The 24930-nt window shown below is 32.7% G+C and overlaps 2 protein-coding genes across 6 annotated transcripts; one reads left to right on the top strand and one right to left on the bottom strand.

Annotated features, from left to right (window-relative positions):
• Positions 1-6534: 6534 nt before the first annotated feature.
• On the top strand, positions 6535-7870 carry LOC107945234 (VQ motif-containing protein 22). The gene is made up of 2 exons (XM_016879159.2): positions 6535-7403; positions 7512-7870. Exons 1-2 carry the CDS (start codon positions 6954-6956, stop codon positions 7572-7574), a joined length of 513 nt encoding a protein of 170 aa, XP_016734648.1. The 5' UTR covers positions 6535-6953; the 3' UTR covers positions 7575-7870.
• A 1573-nt stretch (positions 7871-9443) lies between these two features.
• Positions 9444-12414, bottom strand: LOC107945233 (arginine--tRNA ligase, chloroplastic/mitochondrial). 5 transcript variants are annotated; one of them, XM_016879157.2, is made up of 7 exons: positions 11861-12414; positions 11641-11731; positions 10989-11138; positions 10803-10887; positions 10059-10127; positions 9869-9973; positions 9444-9677 (listed from the first exon to the last, which is right to left on the bottom strand). In XM_016879157.2, the coding sequence occupies exons 3-7, from the start codon at positions 11078-11080 to the stop codon at positions 9567-9569; spliced, it is 462 nt and encodes a 153-aa protein (XP_016734646.1). In that variant the 5' UTR covers positions 11081-11138; positions 11641-11731; positions 11861-12414; the 3' UTR covers positions 9444-9566. The 5 variants fall into 5 exon arrangements, with proteins under 5 accessions (XP_016734646.1, XP_016734645.1, XP_040964296.1 ...); XM_016879156.2 differs by having other exon boundaries at positions 9444-9738; positions 11861-12380; XM_041108362.1 differs by having other exon boundaries at positions 11641-11688; positions 11861-12355.
• Positions 12415-24930: the final 12516 nt, after the last annotated feature.

Here is a 24930-nt window from a genome sequence, read left to right as displayed (position 1 = left end):
TATTTGTGTTGAGCCCATCTTAAACATGTTATACCAATACCTACCAACCACATTTTAGCACTATTAACGGATTCGTTAAGTTAACCAACTTTTAAAGCTCAACTTACATTTTCATAGTTCATTGGCCTATCACATTATGGAATTCACGTTTAATACTTTCATAAGTGATCCATATAGTATTTAATCCTTTGCGTCTTAGCTTCCAAACACTTATATATATATACACATATTTTTTACACTTCACATTTTTGTTAATATTAATAAGGACAAGTTCATTAGGTCACTAAGCTTTAGGGCACATTATCATATTAAATTCTTATTAGCCTACAGTAATGGCCCAAATTTAAGGTTATCGGAACAGTGGTTTCGGGACCACAAATCCGATGAGAAAAAAATTTATTTTCTTATATTTTTATGGTCTACGATTTCACAAAATTATTTAGGGAAAATTTCGTTCGAAAATTTCGACGTTTGGACACTCAATTTAGTCAAAAGGACTAAATTGTAAAAAGTGCAAAAGTTGAGTTCTACATGTTAGAGGTGTCCAATTGTTATGAAACTTTAAATTGGAGGTCCTTATATGGTAATTAGACCATTGGTAACTTGGTAGACAAAAATGGACATGAGATAAGTGAAATAGAAAATTTTTAAGTTTGGGGCAATTTGGTAATCTAGTAATTAAAATGAATTAAATGGGAAAAAGATGGCAAATTATGCTCATCTTCTTCATATGAACGAAATCAGCAAGGGGGGAAGCCATAGTTAGGGTTTTCAAGCTTCCAAGCTCCATAGTAAGTGATCCCAAGCCCCGTTTTTAATGTTCTTTATGTTTTTGAGATCCCGGTAGCTTAATTTAGCTTATTCTAGCAATAATTTAACCTAGGGTTTATATTTGGAAAAATACCCATAGGTGAAAAGTGTTTATTTTGATGTTTTATGATAGAATATGAAGCTAGAAATTATGTTAAACAACTTTTGCTAAGCGATTTTAAGTGAAAACGAGTAAAACGACATAATCGGTAAAAATACCTAATGTTTATAAGTACATGTTAGAGTGGGAATTTGATGTTGCCATAGAAGGGAAAAATGTTCAGCATGTCATAAAACATAAGAATAAGAGATGAATTTAAATTTCCGAGCCTTGGGGCAAAAATGTAATTATGTAAAAGTTTAGGGGTAAAATCATAATTTTGAAAAAGTTAGAGTCGAGGGCTGTTTTGATGAATGTGAGTATTAAATAAGTTAAATTTGCTATTTTAGATCAAGAAGAACGAAACTCGAGGTTAGACAAAGGGAAGAATAAAGTTGAAGATTAAGTTGGTGAATTGGACTATATTTGATACCGAGGTAAGTTTACGGTAAATAAATGCAATATTTTAATATTTATTATTAATTCTGTTATTTTCCAGCAATTATGAATTTATTTTATGAATTTATTTGATGATGATCCAAGCATGAAATGATAGAGAATTGAAGTTAAAAAGCCCCATTGATACATAAGGATGGTACTGGATACGAATGTCATGACATTCGGGTAAAGAGATCCCATGTAAGACCATGTCTGGGACATGGCATTGGCATCCTTAAGATCATGAGAGGTCCTCTGTAAGACCATGTCTGGGACATGGCATGGGCACCGAGACGAGAGGTCCCATGTAAGACCATGTCTGGGACATGGCGTTGGCACCGAGATGAGAGGTCCCCTATAAGACCATGTCTGGGACATGGCATGGGCACCGACATGAGAACATCCCATGTAAGACCATGTCTGGGACATGGCTTTGGCATGTTATTATCAGAGGAGACCCGAGTATCCTTATTATTCCAATGTAGCTCAATGGGCTTGTAAACGAATCATGTTCATGAAAGTTCAGTTTAAAGCATAAATGGCAAGCTCAGGTAAGTTATAAGAGTTAAGAACTTATTATATTATCAATTGATATTCGACGATGCAGCAAGAGAAGAGTAAGTTATGAACACCAATATATTAAGTAAACAAGCAAGAGAACTAGTATGAGATTAACTAAAGAGTAAACTAGAGATATAGACATTTAAGTTTAATTATTTGAGTTAAGTATTGTTATTTATTTGCTAGTAAACTAACTAAGCTTTATGCTTACTTCTTTTATTTCTCTTCCTTGTATAGTATTGCAAGCTACTTCAAGGATCCTAAAGAAGTCGGAGATCGTCCACACTATCAACCACAGTTGCTCGGTATTTTATGATAAAACACGTTTGAGTTATGGCATGTATAGGAATTTAGTTATTTTGCATGTTTGTAATTATGATTTTACTAATGAATGATGTGTAAGCATTTGATGATGTATGGTCAGTAAAATGGTTAAGTATAAAGGTGTTTGTTGTTATGAAAGTCTAGGTGATGAATTATGCATGAAAATCATGAAAGGATAAAATTGTGCAAAGAAACAGAATTCAGGCAGCACTGTGACGTGACTTTGAAAAATCACTTAGGATGATATAAAATGAATCAGAGGGTGAATGATATATGGAATTAAATCTTGTTGAGTCTATTTTCATGTAAAAATAACGGTTTAACAAAATGAGTTTTATATTTTAAGATATGTGAATTTTAGTGAGACAGGGTCAGAACTGTTTTTGGTGTCCCCTGTTTTGAGTTTATAAAATCATTAAAAATTGTACAAAAATATTTATGAGTTTTATTTTACATGCTTATATTCCTTATTGAGTCTATTTTCTGTATAAATAAGTAATAACTTCATATGAAAATCCTATAATGAGAAAACTTATTTTTAATGATAAGAGGTCAGGACAGTCAATTGGTGAAACAGAGGAGACTTTAACAAATAAAATGTACTAATTGGCTGAACCAAAAATTCTAAAAATTTTATGGTAAGTAGATATATGAGTCTAGTTTCAGGTAAAATTTACGGAATTAAATTTCGAGTCCCGTAGCTCGAGTTATAATCAATTTAGTAACTGCTGCGCGATTGGACAGCTTTACTGTAAATAGTGAAAGTAATTTACAAAGTAAATTTTTATGCTCCGAATTAGTATGATAAGTTAAGTAATGCCTCGTGCTCGACTCCGGAAACTGTCTCGGGTAAGGGGTGTCACACCTACTTATTCATTTACTTCCTTTTCATCTCGTTTTGTTAAAAGATATTTAGTTCATGACACTTAGTTTTGATTTTAACCATTTAGAGCCACATTTAAAGCTTGGTAACAATATTTGATTTGTTTTCACCCATCGTAAACTCTAGTAAAATATGATTTGGATACTCGAGATTCTCACTCAAACTCCTCACATATTGCGCTAAATGTACATCCAATCTCAACACCATACATACATACGTACATACATATGGCTCAAGAGTGCACCTAAGTGCTATGTCGAAACGGCACCATATCATATTGTCATTCGCAATCTAGACCCAATTTATTATATATTTATATAATTTTTTAAAATTTAAATCTAGGGAAACCTACACCCAAAATCACTAAACTATTAGTAAGTTAATGTTTCGATCATTCAACTTCAAAAAGTTACAAATGGTCACTAAACTATTTTAAAGTTTCATTTTAAGTCAATGAACTATTCAAAAGTTTTTATTTAAGTTATTAGGCTGTTCAATTTTTTTTAAGTTTGATTAGTAAGTTCCAAGTGACGATTCGATGACTGTCATAGTGGTTTAGTACCTATTGATAAGCAGAAGAACATACCTTAGATCCAAGTCGATCTAACAGTTAGTGTCAAATATTGGAGAAAGAAGTTGTTTTGATTTTAGTTTGCAGATTCATGACGTACGTTCAAAGTTGTTTCATGAAAAAAAAACCTGAAATGTAGAAGAGAAAGCGAAGGAGATCTTTTGATTGGTGCAAGTGATGTGAATAGAAAATGCTATACAATAATGATTTTAACAGCCTAGTGACTTAAATGCAAACTTTAGCTCAATAATCATTTTATAACTTTTTAAAGTTAAATGATACTAGGCATAGATTTCCTTTAAATTTATTGATTAAAATATTGGCATAGACATAAGGGATTTGATTTTACTACTGGTTGCATGATAATAGGCATATTGTTGTCATATATTTTTGTTATACAGTGTGCCTTACGAATGCATATTACTAAGGTTAAAATGTTGTGAAATAAAAAAGAGGATCATCTTTATAAATTTATATTAGTGCAAATGGAAATTTAAGTGATGGTTTATTACAATTTACTTTTACGCATTAAAGGTAATAAATTGGAAAATATATAATTTTATGTCAAAAAAAGCATTGATTATTTTTTTTTGTGTGCAGGCGAAATAAAATAATGAGAAGCTTTATTAACTGTAAGTTAATGTATAAAATAATTTTTATACATTTACATAATTTTATGATAAAAATTGGGCTTTTAAATAATGCAATGACTTTTTTTCCTTCTCACATGCCAAATATTTATAGTGTGAATATATTAAAATTTTAAGACCCTGGTCATATATAATATATTAGTTTGTATACTTGTGTGATATAATGTTTGTCAATGTATTTTTTTTAAAAAATCAATAAAAAATAATGTAATTTTAATCGTAACAAAAGAATCAATAATATATATTAATAGTATATAAAAGATATGTTTTATTATTAAGTTTGAAAATATTATGTTAAAGTAATTATAATAAATAGATATATTAATGTTTTATTATAAAATTTTGTACTAACAAATAAATTAATTTATGAAAAATAATTATAATTAAATGTAACAAAAAGAATTTTATTATAATAAGATTAATTTAAAAAAGAGTCTTGTATAAATTGTAATATATGTATAATAATTAAGTAATATTTAAAATTAATGATTTAATATAATTTAAAAGGTAAGAAGTAAAAGAGTAATTTATCCAAATTAAAAAAAATTGAGAGTGTCACATAATATATTTGTTTATTTTCATTTTTAAATAGAACATTGTGGGCTATCAAATTCTATGGTAATTGATGATTGAATTTTGTCGTAAAACATAGTAATGTTTTAGCACCTTGCAGCTGTTACATTACATGAGCAGGGTGGTGAGGGTGGATGCAGATTGCAGCTGATGGCCTTTGGCATGCATTGTTTTCTGCATCTTAATAGTACGAGTTGAGTTGTAGCTGTCTTTACCCATTGTATATGTGGAAATGGAAGTAGGTGGATGACATTGGTTTTTTGTCAATATTTTTTTTCTTCATGGTGTCGGGTGTAATGGCTAGCAGTACAAGTTTGACTGCTTTCCAAAACCAAAAAACAAAGAGATTTGGAATCAATTCAAGTTTGCTGTGACATTCAAAGCCTTGTGGTCTCTTAATCATTGTGCAAAACACATTTTTGTTTCCAGTTTGGGGTGGCGAATGGCTGTTGCGGCTTCTGGGGGTTCTATTTCATGCTTATTATGCCATTTCTTGTGCATGCTGCTCCTGATTAATGTTGAAATTGAAAAACAAGGAAAAACAGTTTGAACTTTGAATTTTGTTTCTTTGAAAGGGATAAGCCATTGTAGGTTGAAGGCATTTAATCTGAGAGAGTAGATAGTGTAAAGCCACATCAAAAGAAGCTGAGAGGAGTGATTAAACACTTGGTCAACTTCTATCTTAATTCCATACTGTTCATCTTTGACCAATTACCATCATCCATTTTCTTAATTTGGTGATGGTCAAAACAAATGAATATAGTAATAGTCGTCGTTCCACACTTTAATAAAAGAAGAGAAATTTGCCCCCATCTTTTCCCTTTCATACAACCAATGCATTTTGGGTTAATAATGAGTATAACGAATATGGAAAATAAAGCAAATAAAATGGAGTTCATCTGACAAACCAAACAAACAAATATAAAAAATCAGCATTTATTTCCTTTCTTTTGACTGACTCCCCCTGTTGAAAATACCACTCATAAGTAATCTTATCTCATCAGCTTGCTTAACAAGCAATAGATCCCATCTGAGTTCCAAATAATATTAGAAAAAAGAAGTGGAATTGGCATCCTTAAAGTAAAACTAGTATTCGCACGAGCTACAATTCCCTTATATTATATTAATCAAGTAGTACTATTTTATGTTTTTTCTGTAAATATGACCATAATGTAATCTCAAAAATTATTAGTATATATGGTTTCTTGTACTCCTTGCTATCCTTTATGTCATCTTCACCATCAATATGCCCTGGACTGCAAACTTTCTTTATTTTTCTACTTCACGAGAAACCCATGGCAGCAACTCAGAAATAGCCAGCAAGCTATAATTTACTTGTTTCTGTGCTTGGGTTTGATAGAAACTGATTTTGGATGTATTTATCATGAGATTGGCATGGAATAGGACTGATAAGAGGGCAATGTGGAAAATATGAATCTAGAAGCTTGCCCATTTTTATTATGTAGCTAGCCGGTACATTTGGTATGCTGACTTTTCAAAACCTACAATTTCCAATCTTGCATGTTGTTTGGGCAAATTCAGCCTCCTTTACTGGGAATTGCCTCTCACCAATTCAATTCAAACTCATCTATATTTGATCGTGTAAGACATGTATCGTCATGTTCTTATGTATACATGCAACTTAATGGAGAAGAAAAACGGAGGAAAATAACCACACTTTAAATTCATTTGTTATTTTCAAGCACTCGGTTGACCGAGAAGCAAAGACCCACCAAAAGCAAAGGTCTAAACTTAGCCTATAGGCATGTGATATGTTGATGATGACCCATTTGATAATTGGTATTAACACACGTTGTTTCCACGAAGCTGCTCTGCTTTGGGCTCAAGCGGTTTAATCTTCTCTGTAAGCAGGGTCAAGAGTATACCTGTTTACTTTGACCAGACATTGTCTGTCACTAGTATATATGTATGAACAAATCGAAGCTAAAAGTTGCTCCTTTCTATAATCAAAGAATTCCCCCCCCCACCCACAAAAAAAAAAAAAAAGCAGCGAAAATCGGTGAATAGATATTATTCCTTTCCATGAACACCTCTACAGGAACCTCCAGTGAATGGATGCAATTCTATGAACAAAGTATGGATGAAATGTCGGCATCATCATCCTTGGGATTCTCTGATGTTGATGCCACTATTGTAGCCTCTTCGGAGAGCAACCAGCTGAACCTTAGCTCAGGAAGAGATGATCAGTTGGCAAAGGGTTCTTCCCCAAAGCCAATAAGAAGGCGGGCAAGAGCTTCCAAAAAAACACCCACCACCCTTCTCAATGCTGACGCCAGCAATTTTCGAGCCTTAGTGCAACGATTTACTGGTTGTCCTACAACACCATCCCTTTCAACCAACAACAGAAGAGGCCCTATCAACTTGAACTTTGCTCTCGGGAGTGATCACCATCAGAGCGGGACTGCAAGTTCCGTAATGCCAGCCGCTGCCAACGATTATTATTATCCACCAAGTCATCAACAACATCATGCGGTATCATTCCCCAATGTTCACCCCGATGCCTACTTTAGCTCTTCTAGCAGTAGAGCTAACGCGGATCAGATCCTCCACGATTTTGACTTGGATAATATTTCTTTGCAGGCGTTTAATAGGGACGTCCCTTACACCAATGAAAATGCAAATGATGGCAATTACTTCTTGTAAGGATTTATGTTTACTTAATCTAACCCATTCATCACCTACTTTTGATGTCTTTACTCAAGTACTTGAATTTATTTAGTATATCTTTTGTCTGTATCCATATCATAGACAAGGAAACAGGAACTACAATTTCTTTACTTTGATCTTTGAAGGATATGAACAATAAACAGTGAAGCAGTGTCTTCTTCTTCAGACAATACTATAAATTTGTTCATATAGGAATGTAATATAGCAGCGCAAACAAAAATAAGGGTTATTCTATAAATCTAACCCCATCAAGGGGCTTTACTTTTCCTTCATTCAAATTTGAATCCATCGCGCTCTCACTTCGTTGGGTTTTGGAGCTAAAATAAACAACGACCATGTACGTACACAACACTCGTATAGTTTTGCTACATAACACTCCCATCGTACAAGTTTGTGATATCATCCACAACCAACAACAAGATAAGGAAGAAACCCAATAAATTATGGCAAGGGATTAATAATTGATGACCATGAGTCTCATGCATGTACAATTTATTTTTATTTTATTGTTTTTCTCTAAAAAGTTAACAACGATGATATAAAAGGTTGCACACACAACCAATGAAAACATGTCATTTCTCTACCTTTTCTCCATGTCATGGTAACATGATCATCAATGAATATATATATATTAAATCTTATTTATATAAGTGATATTATACAATATTTTGAATTTAATAAAAATGACTTATTTTTTGAATTTATATATATTTGAATTGTTTATATTTTATACAGAATTTTTATAATATTATTTTATATAATCTATATATTATAATTTTATTTTTATAAATCTTTCCAATTTAATAACTTTTTCATAATTTTTATAAAATTTTGAATCTAAATATTTTTTTCCAATTTTTTATTTTATATCACTTATATATTATAAAAAGTTCAAACTTTTTTTTTAATTTAATAAAAAATTATAATTTTTATATGTATTTTTTTACTTTTATATAATTTTACATATTTTGCATATATATTTTTGAATTTTTTTAATGAATGTGACATCATCAAATGTAATGTATAGAGGTGTACAGCTTAATTGTTTTAAACACAGTTAATTTTTTAAAGAAAAATAATAAATTGATAATTTAAATACTAATATTATATGAGAGAGAAAAAAAGAAGAATAAGGGTCTGTTTGTTTGACAGTAAAATGTTTTCCGGAAAATGATTTCTAAAAAATGATTTACTTTTCTGAAAAATGATTTACTGAAAATATTTTCTGGTGTTTGGATGAATCTGTGTAAAATATTTTCTATGGTTTAGCAGATTTCCTGAAAATATTTCCTGGAAAAGTTATTTTTACATATATTAATAAATTTATATACATATTAATAAATTTTTATATTTTAAATTGTTTTTACATATATTGCAATGATTTATATATAAATAAATAAATCAAATTAAATATATAATAATACTCAATTATTAAGCTACAATAGTAACCGTCATAAATTGAAAACGACCATAGTCATATAAATTATTTGTAATTGTGTTAAAAAATAAAAAACAAGGATTGAATAATTATAAATTAACTTTCAAACCACAATTAAACAACAAAATTATCCACAAAATTATTTTAAAAAAAATCTATAAAATGAAAGTTTAATAAAAACACAACTTTATGTGTTTGTGAAGCTTTTAGAAATTGTCTTTTTTTTTTATTTTTCTTTAATTTGTTTGTTATATAAATTATTTATTAATTGTCTACTTTAAATTTCATGACAATCCTTCAGCAGCTGAAAGCAATTAGTGTTTTAAATAGGTAGATAAATTAGTTAATTAGGCCTTGCTGCAGGTATGAATAAATTCATAGCTAAAACACATAAGCACAATCAAAACTGTCCAAATAAATAAAGTAATGAGATTTGAATACAATTGTCACGGTACATAGTATTTTATATGAAGTAATATATAACCCACCCTTCTCAAGAATAGGTTATATGTAAAGCTTTCAAAGTACAATCATATCTTGTAAATAGGTGTGATTCCCAGGAGATTGAAGCATTTTCTCATAACCACTGCCATTGCTTCACATAATAGTAGCCTACTTGTTTCCTTATCTGACCCGATAACCTGCTCATTTCATCAATATATGCCACATGTCATCTTGAAGTTTCATTGCAACATCTTTTACCTAGAATTCACTCTGCCGTTAGAACTTTCCTAGTTTCAACACTAGGTGAACGGCCTTGTGAGGGCAAGGTAACAAGCAATAACAAGGTTTATTTTACCAAGAAACCATATAATTAGATCGTTGATCATACCTTGCACTCAGGATTGTTGTAAAATTTGGAGAAGATTTCGGATAAATTATAGAGGTAGTCACACACAACATTCGGTAACAAATTGGTACAAGCCTCCTCAACAACCTGAAAGCAAGATAAAAATTTGTCAGACCGAGCCTGAGTCAAGAAACAATAAATAGATTGTTATTTTTTTTCCTTAAGTTCTTACCTCAGCAAACTGTAGCAAATGGAGCCCCAAATCGCGCTCATCCTTATGCTCCAATACTAATGTCCCCTTCTATTAAAAACAAAGAGATAATGGGTAAAAGTTGTAGATATTGAATCTGATACAAAAGAGTAGTTCTACTTAGCCTAATAACATCATACTAATGTCAGTACATAAAAAGACAACTAAAAGATTTACAACGCTACTACTTCAGATTGAAGAGGAACTTACATTCTTCACATCCGGAGTAAGATACAATCCCTTTTTACTTACTTTTAGGTGCAATTGAAGTACTCATGTTCTATATTCGTGTTCAACACATCCGGAGGTGATACAATCTTTTTATATATAGGGACCAATAGCAGAATTTAACCTTTCTGCATATTTTTTTTCTTTCAACGAATAAAATCCAATCCATAATAAAACCTCGTCCAAATTTGGATCATAATATAGTGAATACACTATGCATGCAGTATAAATATTTGAGAACCAAGAAAACACTAACTTACAAATAGCTAGCAATTGCCAAACAACCATCAAACCAAAGGCATAATGAAAAAAAGAAGAAGCTCCAAATCCCATCTCATTTTAAACCGAAGCCATTAGAACTCATAAAGAAAAGCTAGATATTTCAGAACCAAATAGGTAAATAAAGATACCATAGAAATAAGTCTGTATATAATAACATCTACACAATCAGATAGTAAGTCTACTTTCAACTGCTAAAAACAGTAAGCTAGAACTTGCCTTCGCACAGTTGACAACATCAAGTGCTTGTGCCACCAGTTTGGTGAAACATAGCATCGATCTCATCACCATCCTCCATTTCCAGCTGAAAAAAGAGAGAAAATATGCATTAGAACACATTCCCCCTCCGCAATGTGCACATTAGCACTAGTGGTCACTTATCTAACAGAGAAAATGGAATGATACCTCATTAGGAGTTTGCTCGCCTCGCTGGCGGTGACCATCGAACAAGAAGACAATCGAGTTGAAATCCACAGATTGTTGATCACAATATGCATTCATGAGCTTCTTTAGTTGAGTGCTTCTTTTAATCCTAAAGAAAACTTCATTCCCATCCTAGGCTCATCATACAAAATTACAAATTTAGTCCAAAATAAAAGACAAAGCCTTACTTCAAAAGGCCAATTATAAATCTCAAATCCACTACGACAATATGAACAACTCTCCAAATATATATATCATTTAACGGCAAACTAACAAAGTGTTGAACCAGAACCGCTTACCAACAAAAAAAATTAACAGTTTCCATGAATAGATAAGTCAAAACAAAGGTGTGTCAAGGTCACAACAAGAATTTATACCAAATTTGCAGTTCTCTATCATCCCAAAAGTACTAAAACTATTTCAACCTTCAAATTTTCTACGCCCTACAACCTGAATTAACTTCCCATTATTCATATATCTCTCACTTATATCTCTCACTTCTAACCTGAACTTATTGGAATTAACAGTTCAAATTATTCCTACTAACATACGGACAAAGATACACTTAGCTTTTTCTCAGTTTTAAAAAAGCCAAAGATACCACAAATTTCAAACTTTGAGTAAACAAATTTACCTAGCTCTCTGATCCTCCTTTTGGTTTCTCTAGATGCAGCGACAAAAACTGTCATCGATCATGGGTTGTTACTAGGCTAAGAATTTGTTTTCTGGAACCAGACTCGATCCACCAATCAAACCAGTGAAAATTAAACAGAAAAAATATTTTCTGGAATCTTCAACAATGGAAGCTTCAACAAACAATTTGGATTTTTAAAAGAATTAAACATAAAAAATACCTATTGATGACAGAAAGAGAACCATTACTTCTGGGTCTTCTTTTCTTGACTGTGGCTGCTAATTTTTTAGGGTTTCTTCAAAATACAAGTAAGGCCGACGATCGACGGAAATGACGGACGAAGATGGTGAGGTGAGGTGACGAATGGAGATGAGGACGCAGAGGATGTGGAAGAAAATTTGCTTAGAAGAGAGAGGAGATTGCTTAGAAGAGAAAGGAGAAAGGGAAAATGTCTTACGGATTAGAAATCGGTAAGACAATTTCCAAAATTTTTCTTTGGATTTTACCCGTGTTTGTAAAATTTTTTCCTATGGAAATCATTTTCCTCAAAACAAACACTGGAAATGAATGAAAATGTTTTCTAGAAAATATTTTCCACCAAACAAACACACTCTAAATGTAAATCGAATTCCAAAATCTAACGTAAGAAAAAGGAAAAGTGAAAAGCAGCCCAAGGAAATCATTGATCTAAAAACTTTGAAATTCAATTGAGCTGATTTGAATGGAAAACCGAAGTGAATGCATCATTACACTTATTGATCTAATAACTAATTTAGTTCTTTACTGTTTACTGTTTACGCATTCTATTAATTTGATCCTAAATATAAAATATTTAAAAAATTTAACCATCAATATTTATAAAATTTATCATTTTAGTTCGAAGTTTAAAAATTTTAATAAATTTAACCCTAAAAATTTATAAATATTTTCAATAAATATAGTCTTCAAATTACTATCCACAACAATTAGCCATTTCATTAAATTAGTATCTTTTCAATGGAGGATTTTGTTTTCACACCAGAGTTGGCTAAACAAACCAATATTGATCATATTTTTTTCTTTTCTTTTTATTTATTTAATTAAATTGTTGACATATTCGATGGCAAGAAAATTCTATGGCTGAACCAGTGGTCACAACTTCAAGCATTGTTTCATTGTCCCATTTGCCTATTTGACGAGTCGACAAACTTTAGAATAAAAGCATCGGGCTATTTATTTTGAGGATATTTAGACGAGTAAAGCCTAAAATGTGAAGAGCATTTGAGTTTAAATTGAAGACTTGAAGATTGATTTCTTGCTGATTAAGTTAGGTTATTTATGGAACAAGTTAAGTCACTTTATATGATTGAAGACTTTCAATTACACCAAAACTCTTATGGAAAGATTATCCTATGCTGATTTTTAGCTTTACTTTATAGAAAAAGGATTAGATTGTAACTCATCTGTAAAGAAAACTTAATAAACCTAAGTTTTGTCTAGGTTAAAAGATATATTGAGAGTAATTTTGAGACCTAGAGATTAAGAGAGCGTAAATTTGTTCAAGTTAAGAATGTTTTATATGTGTATTGATTTTATAAAGAAATCAAGAGAGTCTCTTGTATTGCAAAACTAAGCTTTCGAAGGGGAGGCTTAGTGGAAAAGTGATCTAGTCTTTGTACAATGGTGAGGTCACTAAGGCTGTATTTAGTAGTGCTTTTTAGAAGCACTTTTTTGACTTGAAAATCACTTTTGAAGCAAAAGAAATGCTAAACAAGCAACTTTTGAACGAAATTTTTGGTTTTTCAAAAGCACTTTTCCACAAATGGAGAAATTAAAATTTTAACTTTTCTCTCCCAAAAGCACTTGTGACAGCTTAATTATGTTTTCACCCCTCTAACACATGATACTTTCCCTTCTTTGATTAATTGCTTAAAAAATATTTAAATTTTATTTTTCATATATTAAAATATTAACAAAAAATTATAATAAATTATTTTTTGTATTATTAAAATATCATAATATTAATTAATTTGAACATTATTTAAATGTTTATTTGTTACTTTATAACACTATGTCTAAAATGAACATTTTATTTCTCAAAAACACTTTTTGACAGTAATACTTAACACTTAAATCTTAAACCAAACTTTTTAAAAGTACTTTCCAAAATCACTTTTCCAAAGTACTTTTTAAAAGCATTTATTAAAAGCAATGTTAAACTAACCCTAAATTGGTGAGTGTTATACTAGTGTTAGTATTTAAATAATTGGTTCTATTGTGAGAAAGATAGTAGATTATTGCTTTAGGTAAGGTCCCACAGACATAGATTGAAGTTGAACTGCATAAACAATCTTGGTGTTCATTATTATCTTTTACGCACTTTTAGTTTTGTGGTTGAAACAGTGATCATAGTTCCAAGCACTATTATAGCCACAGTTTCTGTTTGTAAAAACAAATAACCCCTCGTTTCTACACAAATAATGACACTTCATAAACAAATAAATCATCTAGATTTCTTTTTAATTTTTTTATAATCTTCCATCATCCGATTAATCAATAATATATATTTATAAATTTTTAATTTGTCAAATAATAATAAATGTTCTTATTATAAGCCATATAAAAAAATTATCTATGTACAATGTGAACCACCAACATCAATGTTTTTTATATAAATATAAATTGTCAATGTTTAAAATAGTAATTCATATACTAAAAGATTATTTTTTAAAAGAAATTGTCATTTTAGTGGAATGAATTTTTTAAATCACAGTTTTTTTTAGAATTAGAACTAAATTTATAATAATTAAAAACTTTCAAAAATTTATTGAATTAGAATTAAATTGACAAGTTTTGTAAAATTTGAGGGCTAAATTTATTAAGTTTTTTAATTCGAACAAAAATAACAAATTTTGTAAACACTAAGGGTTAAATTTGTTGAATATTTTATATTTAGGATCAAATAAATAGAATGTGTAAACATTGTGTCGAAACCATTTTTTGAAAAAAAAAGTTATCGACTTATTAAAAATGAAAATGGGAGTCGCCACCAATCTTTTATTAAGGTGTGATCGGTTCACCATTTAAAATAATTTTAGGTCTGCGAATTTTAAGAAAACAGGTTTGGGAGTCGGTTACGTACGAGAAAGGGTTAGCACCCTCATGACGCCCCAAAATTGGTACTGAATTGATTGTTTAATGTCTTAAGGTCAAAATTTGAAAAGATTTTAAAATTTAAAATTCGAATGAGATGAATTAGATGACAAGACTCATTTATTTCAAGGAGATAAAGTGCCACACTTAGTAAGTTAGAGTACGACAGTTCAATCTTCAAAATTAGGTATACCCTTTAAAACTTTTTTTAAAACTCGTATGTTTTAATTTGAGAGGGATATCTGGTTATTTGAGTCAAACGGTAAGTTTAAAACCCAGTAAGTTAGGGTTTAAATTCCCGAAATTCATAAACACCAAGTGTTGCCTTTATCAGAAAATCGAGATAACAAAATGTCATGTCCAGTAAGTTAGGATTTAACATTTTGAAATCTTAAGAATTTTATTTTAACAATTAGATGGTTTTAATAAAATAAGCACATAGCTATTTAAATTCATCGAAAGAAATTGTGACCCAGTAAGTTAGGGTACAAATTCCCTCAAAATTATGAATGCTAGGTTTTTAATGTAAAATTGAAATAAAAAAAATGAAAAGCTTTAAAAGAAATATATATGATGTACGGCCATTTTACCAAAAAAATCTATTTTTAATTAAAATTTACCGAAATAGGCCACTTTTTTAATTATTTACCGGAGCGGGCCAATTCCGCGAAATCCCTGCCACGTAAGCGCGATGTCAGGGTACGTGACAGATCATCGCGTCCACGTCAGCGCAACCTGCTGACGTGGAAGGAAATCGCGTCCTGACGTGGACACGATGACACGCGCGCGTGAACAGTACCCCAACGGTCAAAAATTTGACCGTTGCCCCCCCAACGGTCAATTTTTTTACTATAAAACCCCCTACCCCTTATTTTTTCACGAACAAATATTCTCTCAATTTCCTTCCAAAATTCTCTCAATTTCCTTCCAAAATTCTCTTAAACTCTCAAATTCCTTCCAAAATCCTCTCAATTTCCTTCAAAAAATCTCTCAAATCCATATTAAATTTCTTTTTCCATTCAATTTCATTTTTTTAAAGAAAATTTTAAATATTTTTATTTTTTTAAAATAATTTTAAAATTTTTAATATTTTCAACAATGGCCGGATCATTAATTCGTCTTGATAGGAATCACATATCGGTGGAGCAAATGAAAATGGTAAGTATTAAATTTAAATTTTAAAATTTATTTAAGATATTTTTATTTATGTATTTTTAGATAATTATTAATTTTTTTTGTTATAAAAGTCTAAAGATCGGGTATTGAAATGCAATATTCGAAATATGCATGGTCCTCCATCACCGTTAGTAGAGAACTACCTGCGGGAAGCGGGATTTTGGCACGTGGCGACGGTAGGCCGGAGATGCAAGTTTGATCCGAAACTGATAAGTGCGTTAATCGAGAGGTAGAGACCCGAGACGCACACATTTCATCTTCCATATGGAGAGTGCACTATCACTCTAGAAGATGTCCATCTGCATTTGGGATTGCCGGTGGACGAGCACCCAGTCACCGGGTCTGCCCAATCTAGCAATTGGGAGCCGGTGTGCTACGAGCTTTTGGGCGTTGTTCCGGATAAAATGGATGGAGGTAAGGTGGAGATGGGCTGGTTACGTGCCACCTTCCTCGATCTGAATGCAAATTCAACCGAAATTAAAAGAATCCGATATGCTCGAGCATACATTCTTCAAATAATTGGAGGCTATCTGATGGCCGACACGTCACGGAGCCGTGTACATCTAAGGTGGCTGCTAAAACTCGTTGATTTTAGAGCAGCCGGTGAATTAAGTTGGGGGTCTGCCGTCTTGGCAACATTATATCGGGAGATGTGCGGGGCGACCAAACCGAGGAGAGCAAAAATCGGAGGTTGCCTGTCACTACTGCAATCATGGGTACGGTTTCGCTTTCCATTTCTACGTCCTCGAGTGAACCACCCATATACATTCCCACTCGTAACGAGGTAAATTTTATATTACATTTTGAAATTGTTATGTAAATTTTGTAAGAATAAAAGTATGCTAAAAATTTATTTAATTAGGTGGAACCATCCGGCAAGTTATCGTGGATTACCGTCTAAACTTGAAGATATACGACTTCTATTGGAGCAACGGTCGGAAGCAGAAGTAAGTATTATTGCAAATAGATATTTCCATACATTCGCTAGTGGATTGATGTTTAGTATTTAGTATTTAGTATTATGTATATAAGTAATATTTCTATCATGTTCATGTAGTTTCAATGGACACCATACGAGGATCCGGAAGTCCGGGCAGTAATCCCGAAAAAGTTTTTACCAAATTCGAACGCTTGGCACGTGAAAGTGGTGTTGATCAACTATGCAACCGTGGAGCCCCACCAGACAGACAGAGTTTTACGACAGTTTGGATGTAGACAACCGATCCCTGCGGACCCTGAGGTGTTTGACGAGCACCACAAAATCGACCTTCGGCTATTAGGTACAGATTGGACTAGATACTGGTCAGAGTATACAGAAATATGGGAAAATCGACATGAATATCTACCAACTCGGGAACAAATCATCGTTCCCGAGTTAGCGTGCGTTCCAGAATACATGCCATGGTTTAGGATCCATGGAAAGCTGTATTTACTTATGCCAGAGGAGAGACAGCGGCAAATACGTGTCGGAAGGGAAAGGCGCGGGCCTCTAAATCTAAGGGGACAATACTACGAGGGCAACCCCTCAACGAGGCCCAGACATTCACCCGGTTCATCATCAGCGGCCATGCAATCACCGTCCCCAACGAGAGCACCAACGCAGTCACCTGACGCAGCAATTCAACAGATGATACCCACGCATTCGCCTTTCCCTATGATGCCAGGTATGTTTCCTAGCCCTTATATGTACCCTAACCCGTACATGTATCCTTTTCCGAATCCTATAGCAGGTTGAAGCCAAATCGGACTCATCTTCTAACCCACAATCATCTGCAGCGTACGACGTCCCCTCACCGGTTGATGTCGTAGGAAGTACGTCATCCCTTCTTCTGGGCATTTGATAACGTCCCTAATTGGATGTAGATTGCCATCCACTAGAACTTGATGCAGTTCCCCAGCTCGTATTTTCAGCGTCAAACGACGAGCCACCGACGTACATGTCCCATCCACCGACAGAGTGTCTTGGTGGGGATGTGTATTCGACACCGCTACCGAACATGGGTTGTTCCGTATTTTGTAACTCGCTAACCGAGTGTCGGCCAGGGGTCGTGTATACATCTCGAACACTGGACGGAAGTACATCAGTTGGCGACATAAATTGTACATATAACTTAATATAAGTTGCTCCGCTAGCAAGATGAGTCTGCACCATTGCCTCCAAGCTACGAGCACTTTTTATGTCGAACGAGTCATATGTCACCGGATCAACAGAAGAATAAAATCGATACGTAATTGACAGAACTTTCATTGGCGTCGTTCCGAAGATTTTACGCCTAATTCTTTTACGAAGTTCTGTCAAATCTATGTTTTGGCTAAATGACAGTCGCACCGTATTCTCCGACAAAAAAACAACACCATTCTCGGTATGGCAAACCTCACCATCGTAGTAAATAACAGCACTAATGCGTTCACTCATTTTGAAACTCTAACTTTCTTAGCGTCTTTAAAATGTTTCTGCTATGACTTATGCATTCTAAGAACATTTTCTACCTAATTTATAGCATCATCCCAAACTTGCTACTGTAGCAAAATCGCATCCACGAGGGCGCGATTTGACACTATTTGCTCAGAAACATCAAAAAATAATTATTTCCTACATGACCCACTGTAGCGAAATCGCGTCCATGAGGGCGCGATTTCACAATTTCTTCTCATATAGCATCCTCGTATCAGCAATTTTATACTATTTGCTCATAAAACGTCAAAAAAAAATTATTTCTTACATGACCAACTATAGCGAAATCGCGTCCACGAGGGCACGAGTTCACAATTTCTTCTCTGATAGCATCCTGGTAGAAGTGATTTTATACTATTTAACCAGAAACGTCAACTCAAAATAATTTTTCCCGGGACCCCTAAACCTTAAAAAGCCTGCACCCTAAACCCTAAAATAAAAAAAACCCAAGCGTAAAATTAACGTCAAAATCGCATCCCCAAAAACGCGCTACGACAGATCATCGCGTCCACGTCAGCGCGACCTGCTGACGTGGACGCGATGATCTGTCACGTACCCTGACATCGCGCTTACGTAGCAGCGATTTCGCGGAAAATAGCCCATTCCGGTAAATAATTAAAAAAGTGGCTCATTTCGGTAAATTTTAATTAAAAAGGGCTTTTTTTTTGTAAAATGGGCATGATGTACATGATATACAATAATTCAAACTTAGACTACAAAAATAACCAATTAAGCAATAAATAAACATAAATAAAGTGGCAACCATAACCATTCTCACATGATACATAAACTTAAAACAAACTTGACATGGAACAATCAACAACATTGCAAAACAACATTTTGAAGTGAATTTACAGCCAACAATATACAAGCATTTATACGGGCAATCCCTAGGGTTTGGGGGAGTTCTACCTAGGCTGGGTTCCTAGGCTAACTATATGCGGTTTGGTTCTAATAGTCAAGGTACCTGAACCAGCGGATTCCTCGATCTTCACCCATTATAGGCTCATACAGACCAAGTTCGGTTCAGGGGAATACATTTCCCTATGCTGGACGGAGATGAAAATCCCACGGAGACATAGGTACGGATGTATCCCGAAAGTGATTCACTATCTTGCACGGAGGTAAAAACCTCACGAAGGAGTAGCTTCTCACTCCTACTTAAAAAGGGTAAGACTAGACAGTCTTTATGCAACATGATGCCAAAGCACAATTTACAATGATCATACAAATAAATGCAAAGAGAAAATCGTAAAATTTTAAAAACCTAACTTTAATTTTCAACAATAAGACCAAACAATCCATTTTACGGCTTGACTCTCTTATGGGTCACCAGTGGAGTCGCCAAGCTGTCGAAACCATTTTTGAAAAACAAAAAAAAGTTATCGACTAATTAAAAATAAAAATGGGAGTCGCCACCGATCTTTTATTAAAGTGTGATCATTTCACCATTTAAAATAATTTTGGTCTGCGAATTTTAAGAAAACATGTTCGGGAGTCGATTACGTACGAGAAAGGGTTAGCACCCTCGTGACGCCCCAAAATTGGTAATGAATTGATTGTTTAATGTCTTAAGGTCAAAATTTGAAAAGATTTTAAAATTTAAAATTCGAATGAGATGAATTAGATGACAAGACTCATTTATTTCGAGGAGATAAAGTGCCACACTCAGTAAGTTAGAGTACAACAGTTCAATCTTCAAAATTAGGTATATCCTTTAAAACTTTTTTTTAAACTCGTGTGTTTTAATTTGAGGGGGATATCTGGTTATTTGAGTCAAACGGTAAGTTTAAAACCCAGTAAGTTAGGGTTTAAATTCCCGAAATTCATAAACACCATATATTGCCTTTATCAGAAAATCGAGATAACAAAATGTCATGTCAAGTAAGTTAGGATCTAACATTTTGAAATTTTAAGAATTTTATTTTAACAATTGGATGGTTTTAATAAAATAATCACATAGCTATTTAAATTCATCGAAAGAAATTATGACCCAGTAAGTTAGGGTACAAATTCCCTCAAAATTATGAATGCTAGGTTTTTAATGTAAAATTGAAATAAAAAAAATGAAAAGCTTTAAAAGAAATATATATGATGTACATGATATACAATAATTCAAACTTAGACTATAAAAATAGCCAATTAAGCAATAAATAAACATAAATAAAGTGGCAACCGTAACCATTCTCACATGATACATAAACTTAAAACAAACTTGACATGGAATAATCAACAACATTGCAAGACAACACTTTGAAGTGAATTTACAGCCAACAATATACATTCATTTATTCTACCTAAATAATATACCACCTAAATATAATATACAAAAAAAATGTAAATGTTATGCGGAAAAGAAGAAAAAAGAAATAAATAAAACTACATGATAATAAAACAAATTTGATATACATATGTAAATTCATTAAAAGGGCTTGAAGATATTGATTTATTTTCCTTCTAAAAGAATACTTAGTAATCTATACATGTAAAAAAAAACATTAATAAAAAATTATCACATAATATTTGATATGCAAAAGATTTAAAAGGTAAATACAAAACATTAGAATATGTAAGTTATATCCAATTTACAAAAATATATATATACTGATAAATGGTAAATTAAATGTTAACATACTAAAATTTAAAGAACACATGGTGAATATAAAGCTAATGTATGATAACTTTAAATAATATAATTTATAATTTAAATTATACTAATATTAAGTTTAAGAACAATATTAAATTTAAACATTGAAATAATGTTAGAAAATAATTATGTCAAAATAATATTTAAATATGTCAAACAATTAATACATAAACAATAAATTTCAACCAAAATAAGAATGAACTAAATCGTTAATCGACTCAAATTTAAGGGACCAAAACGGCAAATAAACGCAGAGATAAATAATCAAAGCCGAACAGGGGAAACGACACCGTTTAAATATGGGTCAAAATGGAATCGAGACCAAACATGCGGTAGAAATTAAAAAATTAAACAAAATCAAGCTAAAACAACACGAAAAGAAGCGGGACTTTTCGCACAAATAGACCAATAACCCAAGTGCGCGGATCCTACCCTCGAGTCGGGTCACCACGCAGGTTTCGGCCCTAGATGACGTCATTTTTAAACGTCCCCTAATGCCCCATTAACCTACTTAACAGCCCTCCCCTTTTTTTTTCGAAACGACTGTTAGAAAAAGAAAATAAAAAAAATAAACCCTAAGCCATCCCTTTTTTTGCGCCGCACGACGGATCATCGCCCCTTTTTCGGAGACTCCTCGAACCTTGCCCCCAAGTTTCGATGACGATGGAGAAAGAGCAACGGTTCAGTCGCGAGGTATGTCTCTATCCTTTTATTTTCTCTTTCAAAGACAATCGATAGATAAAAAATAAAAAGAAAAGAGAAAAGAAATCTACGAATAAAAGAGATCCAAAAATCACCTTTCTCTTTGATTTCTTTGAAGATTTTTTTTTACAATCAGAGTGTTTTTTTTCTCCCTATTCCCCCTTTTACAGCATATGAATGGCCCTTTTTATGCCCCTTTTTACAAGATGAAATGAAAAATAAAAATAAAATAAAATGCTCCCCCCAAAATCCCCTCTGTTGCCCCTATTCCGCTATCCTTCTCTGTGTGTTTCCGTGCGTATTTTGCAAGTACAAGGGCAGGGACCAATGTGGCGTGTACGGAGGCCAAAACGAGCAGTGGTGGCGCATGTGCGAAGGCGCGCACGCTAGCAAAGGCTCGGCACGTGGGGATGAAGGCCATGGGTGGTTGCGTGCGTGCGGAGTGGCTCGTGGAAGGCGGCGGCTGAAGACCCCAGAAACCCTAGGGTTTCTACTTGTTTCAGTTCTAGGCTAGGGGTATCGGGCCACTGTAATTGGGCCGTTTGGGTTTAGGCTAGTATTTGGGTTTGAATTGGGCCATTTATAAATGGGTTTGGTTTGTATTTCCGGCCTTGGTATATTTGTATTATTTTTTGGTAAACTGATCTGGGCCAATTGTAAATGGACCTTTTTTTGGACTGAATTTTATTTATTATTTTCTTTGGTTTTTGATTTTTTTGATTTTTTATTCTGAATGGGCCCCGGGCAAATTGGGCCTATTACACATTGGAGGGCTAAATTTATTATTAGACCAATAAAAAAGGCCACATAAGCTTTTCGTCACTTATCTAACGACAATTAATGAGAGTGACCAAAATATTTTTATTTTGAAAGTTTAGTGATTAAATCAAAACAATTTGTAGTTTAATGACCAAAATAAAATGAATGCAATAGTTTATTGATGAAAATAAGCATTCATAGATCTCTTCCAATTTCATTTTCTAGCCTTATTCTCACTTAATTGTTTTTAAAACTTATATAACACTAAAAGCTCAATTTTTTTGTATTATTCAATCCGTTTTATGATTCATGTTCGAGGTGTGTGGTTGCCCCTCCCAATAATCTTGTCTTAAAGGTTTGAACCTGCATCTCTCACTGGGAATGAAATGTACCTTACTAAAATCTCAAATTTTTACCACTCAAAAGGTTTCTTCTACTTCAAAACCCACAAAAAAAAAATCTTATCAATATCCATTGCTTTTTTTTTATATTTTACTTTACCTTAAAGCATCCCAAAATTCTAAGAAAACCCCAAAATATATACAAAATCTAGTTTAGAACATTTTTTAAATAAATTTGATTCACGTTCTCAGTTTTACACCTAATCAAAACAATTCTAATAAAATTCAGTTTGAATATGTTAGTTGAACGATTGGACTATTATGTTCTCGGTTGAACTAGTTGGTCCAATAATATAGGAAAAAAAACTTATTTATTATATATGTATTACAATATTAGACATAAAATAAACAATAGTTAGTACAAATTTAAGCTTGAAATTAGAAAGAGGAGCAAAAACTCGTATAAAAAAAACAAGAGCTCTTCAAAATAAGCAAAAAAATTTCCTTCTCTTTGCTCTAAATAAATCATGTGTTGAGGAAAGTTTTGGAAGTGCCCACTTCAGTCAATCATTGCACTAAACATGAAACCTACCTTCTTTGTTGGCTTGTTTGACCAAAATATTTTGATGATTTGCTTATCTCTTTTTAAGGATTTTGTGTAGCCAATCTCGTGTTTATCATTAGAGAAGAGATTGAATCGAACAAGATTAGTTTTCAAGGGTTCTTATGTGATCTACTTACTTTGTATGTTGAGATAGGCTATCCAAGAATATATGAGTTGACTTTATGATATTTTGTATCCTTATATTAAGGATAATTGATTTGATGTGATTTAGGTAGATCATGATGGATTGAAGAAGGCTTGATCAACCTTGATAGAGGTTTGATTGTTGAAGCAAGTTGTATTGAATGAGCTGAGTGGCATTCAGTAGTGCCCATTGCAAAATGCCACTGAGGTAGTGAAGTTACTAGCCATAATTGAATTGGCAATTTAATGAAGCAAAATCTTTGGACTAGTGAATCTATTGATATTTTGAAGATATTATGGACCATTTATGAAAAGTAATCTGTGGCTATTGAAGATTGGATTGGATTCAAGTGAATCTATTTAACCTGTGTTATGTGGATATTTGATCGAGATCATATTGTTGATTTTAAGAGACCATAACTTTATCAGATTATGTAATTTCTATTTTTAAGGGGTTGCTTTGTATTCATTTAATTTCTATTTTAGCAAGCTGAAACGTATATATGGTTTGGGGCTTGTCTAGGCTTAAAAGAGAGCTTTATTGAGAGCACTTTATTATGTTCATCGTGGAATTTTGTTGAAAGTGTGCAATTGGTTTGAAAATCATTAGAGTTTATAGTCTAAATTCTCAAGGGGAGAGTTTAAGGGTGAGTATTCTAGTCTTTAGGTAGAAAGGTGATATATATATACTTGGGGAGTGATAGAGTGTCATTCACTTATTATACCGAGGATTAAAGATAATGAAATTAATCATTGAGCTAGGCTTCACAGTGTTAGGAAATGTGTCAATATTGTAGTAAACGTATAATTGTTTTCTATGTATTTAAAAGATGAATAAGTAAATTTAACATTTCACTGTCATATCTTTTGTAATTTTGTCTTTCATATTTTTCATGCATAGCGAAATTGTGACATTGTAAAAACGTTGACAAAGCGAGAAAGACAACTTACTTCAATAGATCATCTAAACGAGTCCGTAATTTCGTAAAATAATCAAAGTGAGCATTTGATTTAAATACTGAGAAAGATTATTATGTTGTCTACAATTCTAATTGATGAGATGAATAGTCTTGGTTATTGGAGCAGTTAACTCAACGGGTAGGGACATAGATGTATTCATTGGCAGAATGATACATTGGACTGGACCCAAGATGAATTAATTCTGAATCCGTTTGCGAATTAATTCACTTGTGACATTCATGTTGTGATTTACCTAAATCCTGAGTTAGTCACTAACCATACTTATGTAACTCATGTGCTTTGATGTAAGTGGAGACTTATGCTCTAAAGATGATCGAGCCAATATCCAGTACGTTGGGTACATGACTTG

Source organism: Gossypium hirsutum, chromosome D12 (genome assembly GCF_007990345.1).
Source record: "Gossypium hirsutum isolate 1008001.06 chromosome D12, Gossypium_hirsutum_v2.1, whole genome shotgun sequence".
NCBI classification, from domain to species: domain Eukaryota; kingdom Viridiplantae; phylum Streptophyta; class Magnoliopsida; order Malvales; family Malvaceae; genus Gossypium; species Gossypium hirsutum.
The sequence above is the reverse complement of the archived record's forward strand: the minus strand, read 5'-3'. Positions and strand labels throughout refer to the sequence as shown.

Coding starts and splice junctions, on each gene's coding strand:
- LOC107945234 (XM_016879159.2), top strand. CDS start 6,954: ATGAACACCTCTACAGGAACCTCCAGTGAATGGATGCAATTCTATGAA. Junction 7,404..7,511: donor GTCATCAACAACATCATGCG/GTATCATTCCCC, acceptor ATTTCTTTGCAG/GCGTTTAATAGGGACGTCCC.
- LOC107945233 (XM_016879157.2), bottom strand. CDS start 11,080: ATGCATATTGTGATCAACAATCTGTGGATTTCAACTCGATTGTCTTCT. Junction 10,888..10,988: donor GCGAGCAAACTCCTAATGAG/GTATCATTCCAT, acceptor CTCTTTTTTCAG/CTGGAAATGGAGGATGGTGA. Junction 10,128..10,802: donor ATGTTGTCAACTGTGCGAAG/GCAAGTTCTAGC, acceptor TGTTTTTAATAG/AAGGGGACATTAGTATTGGA.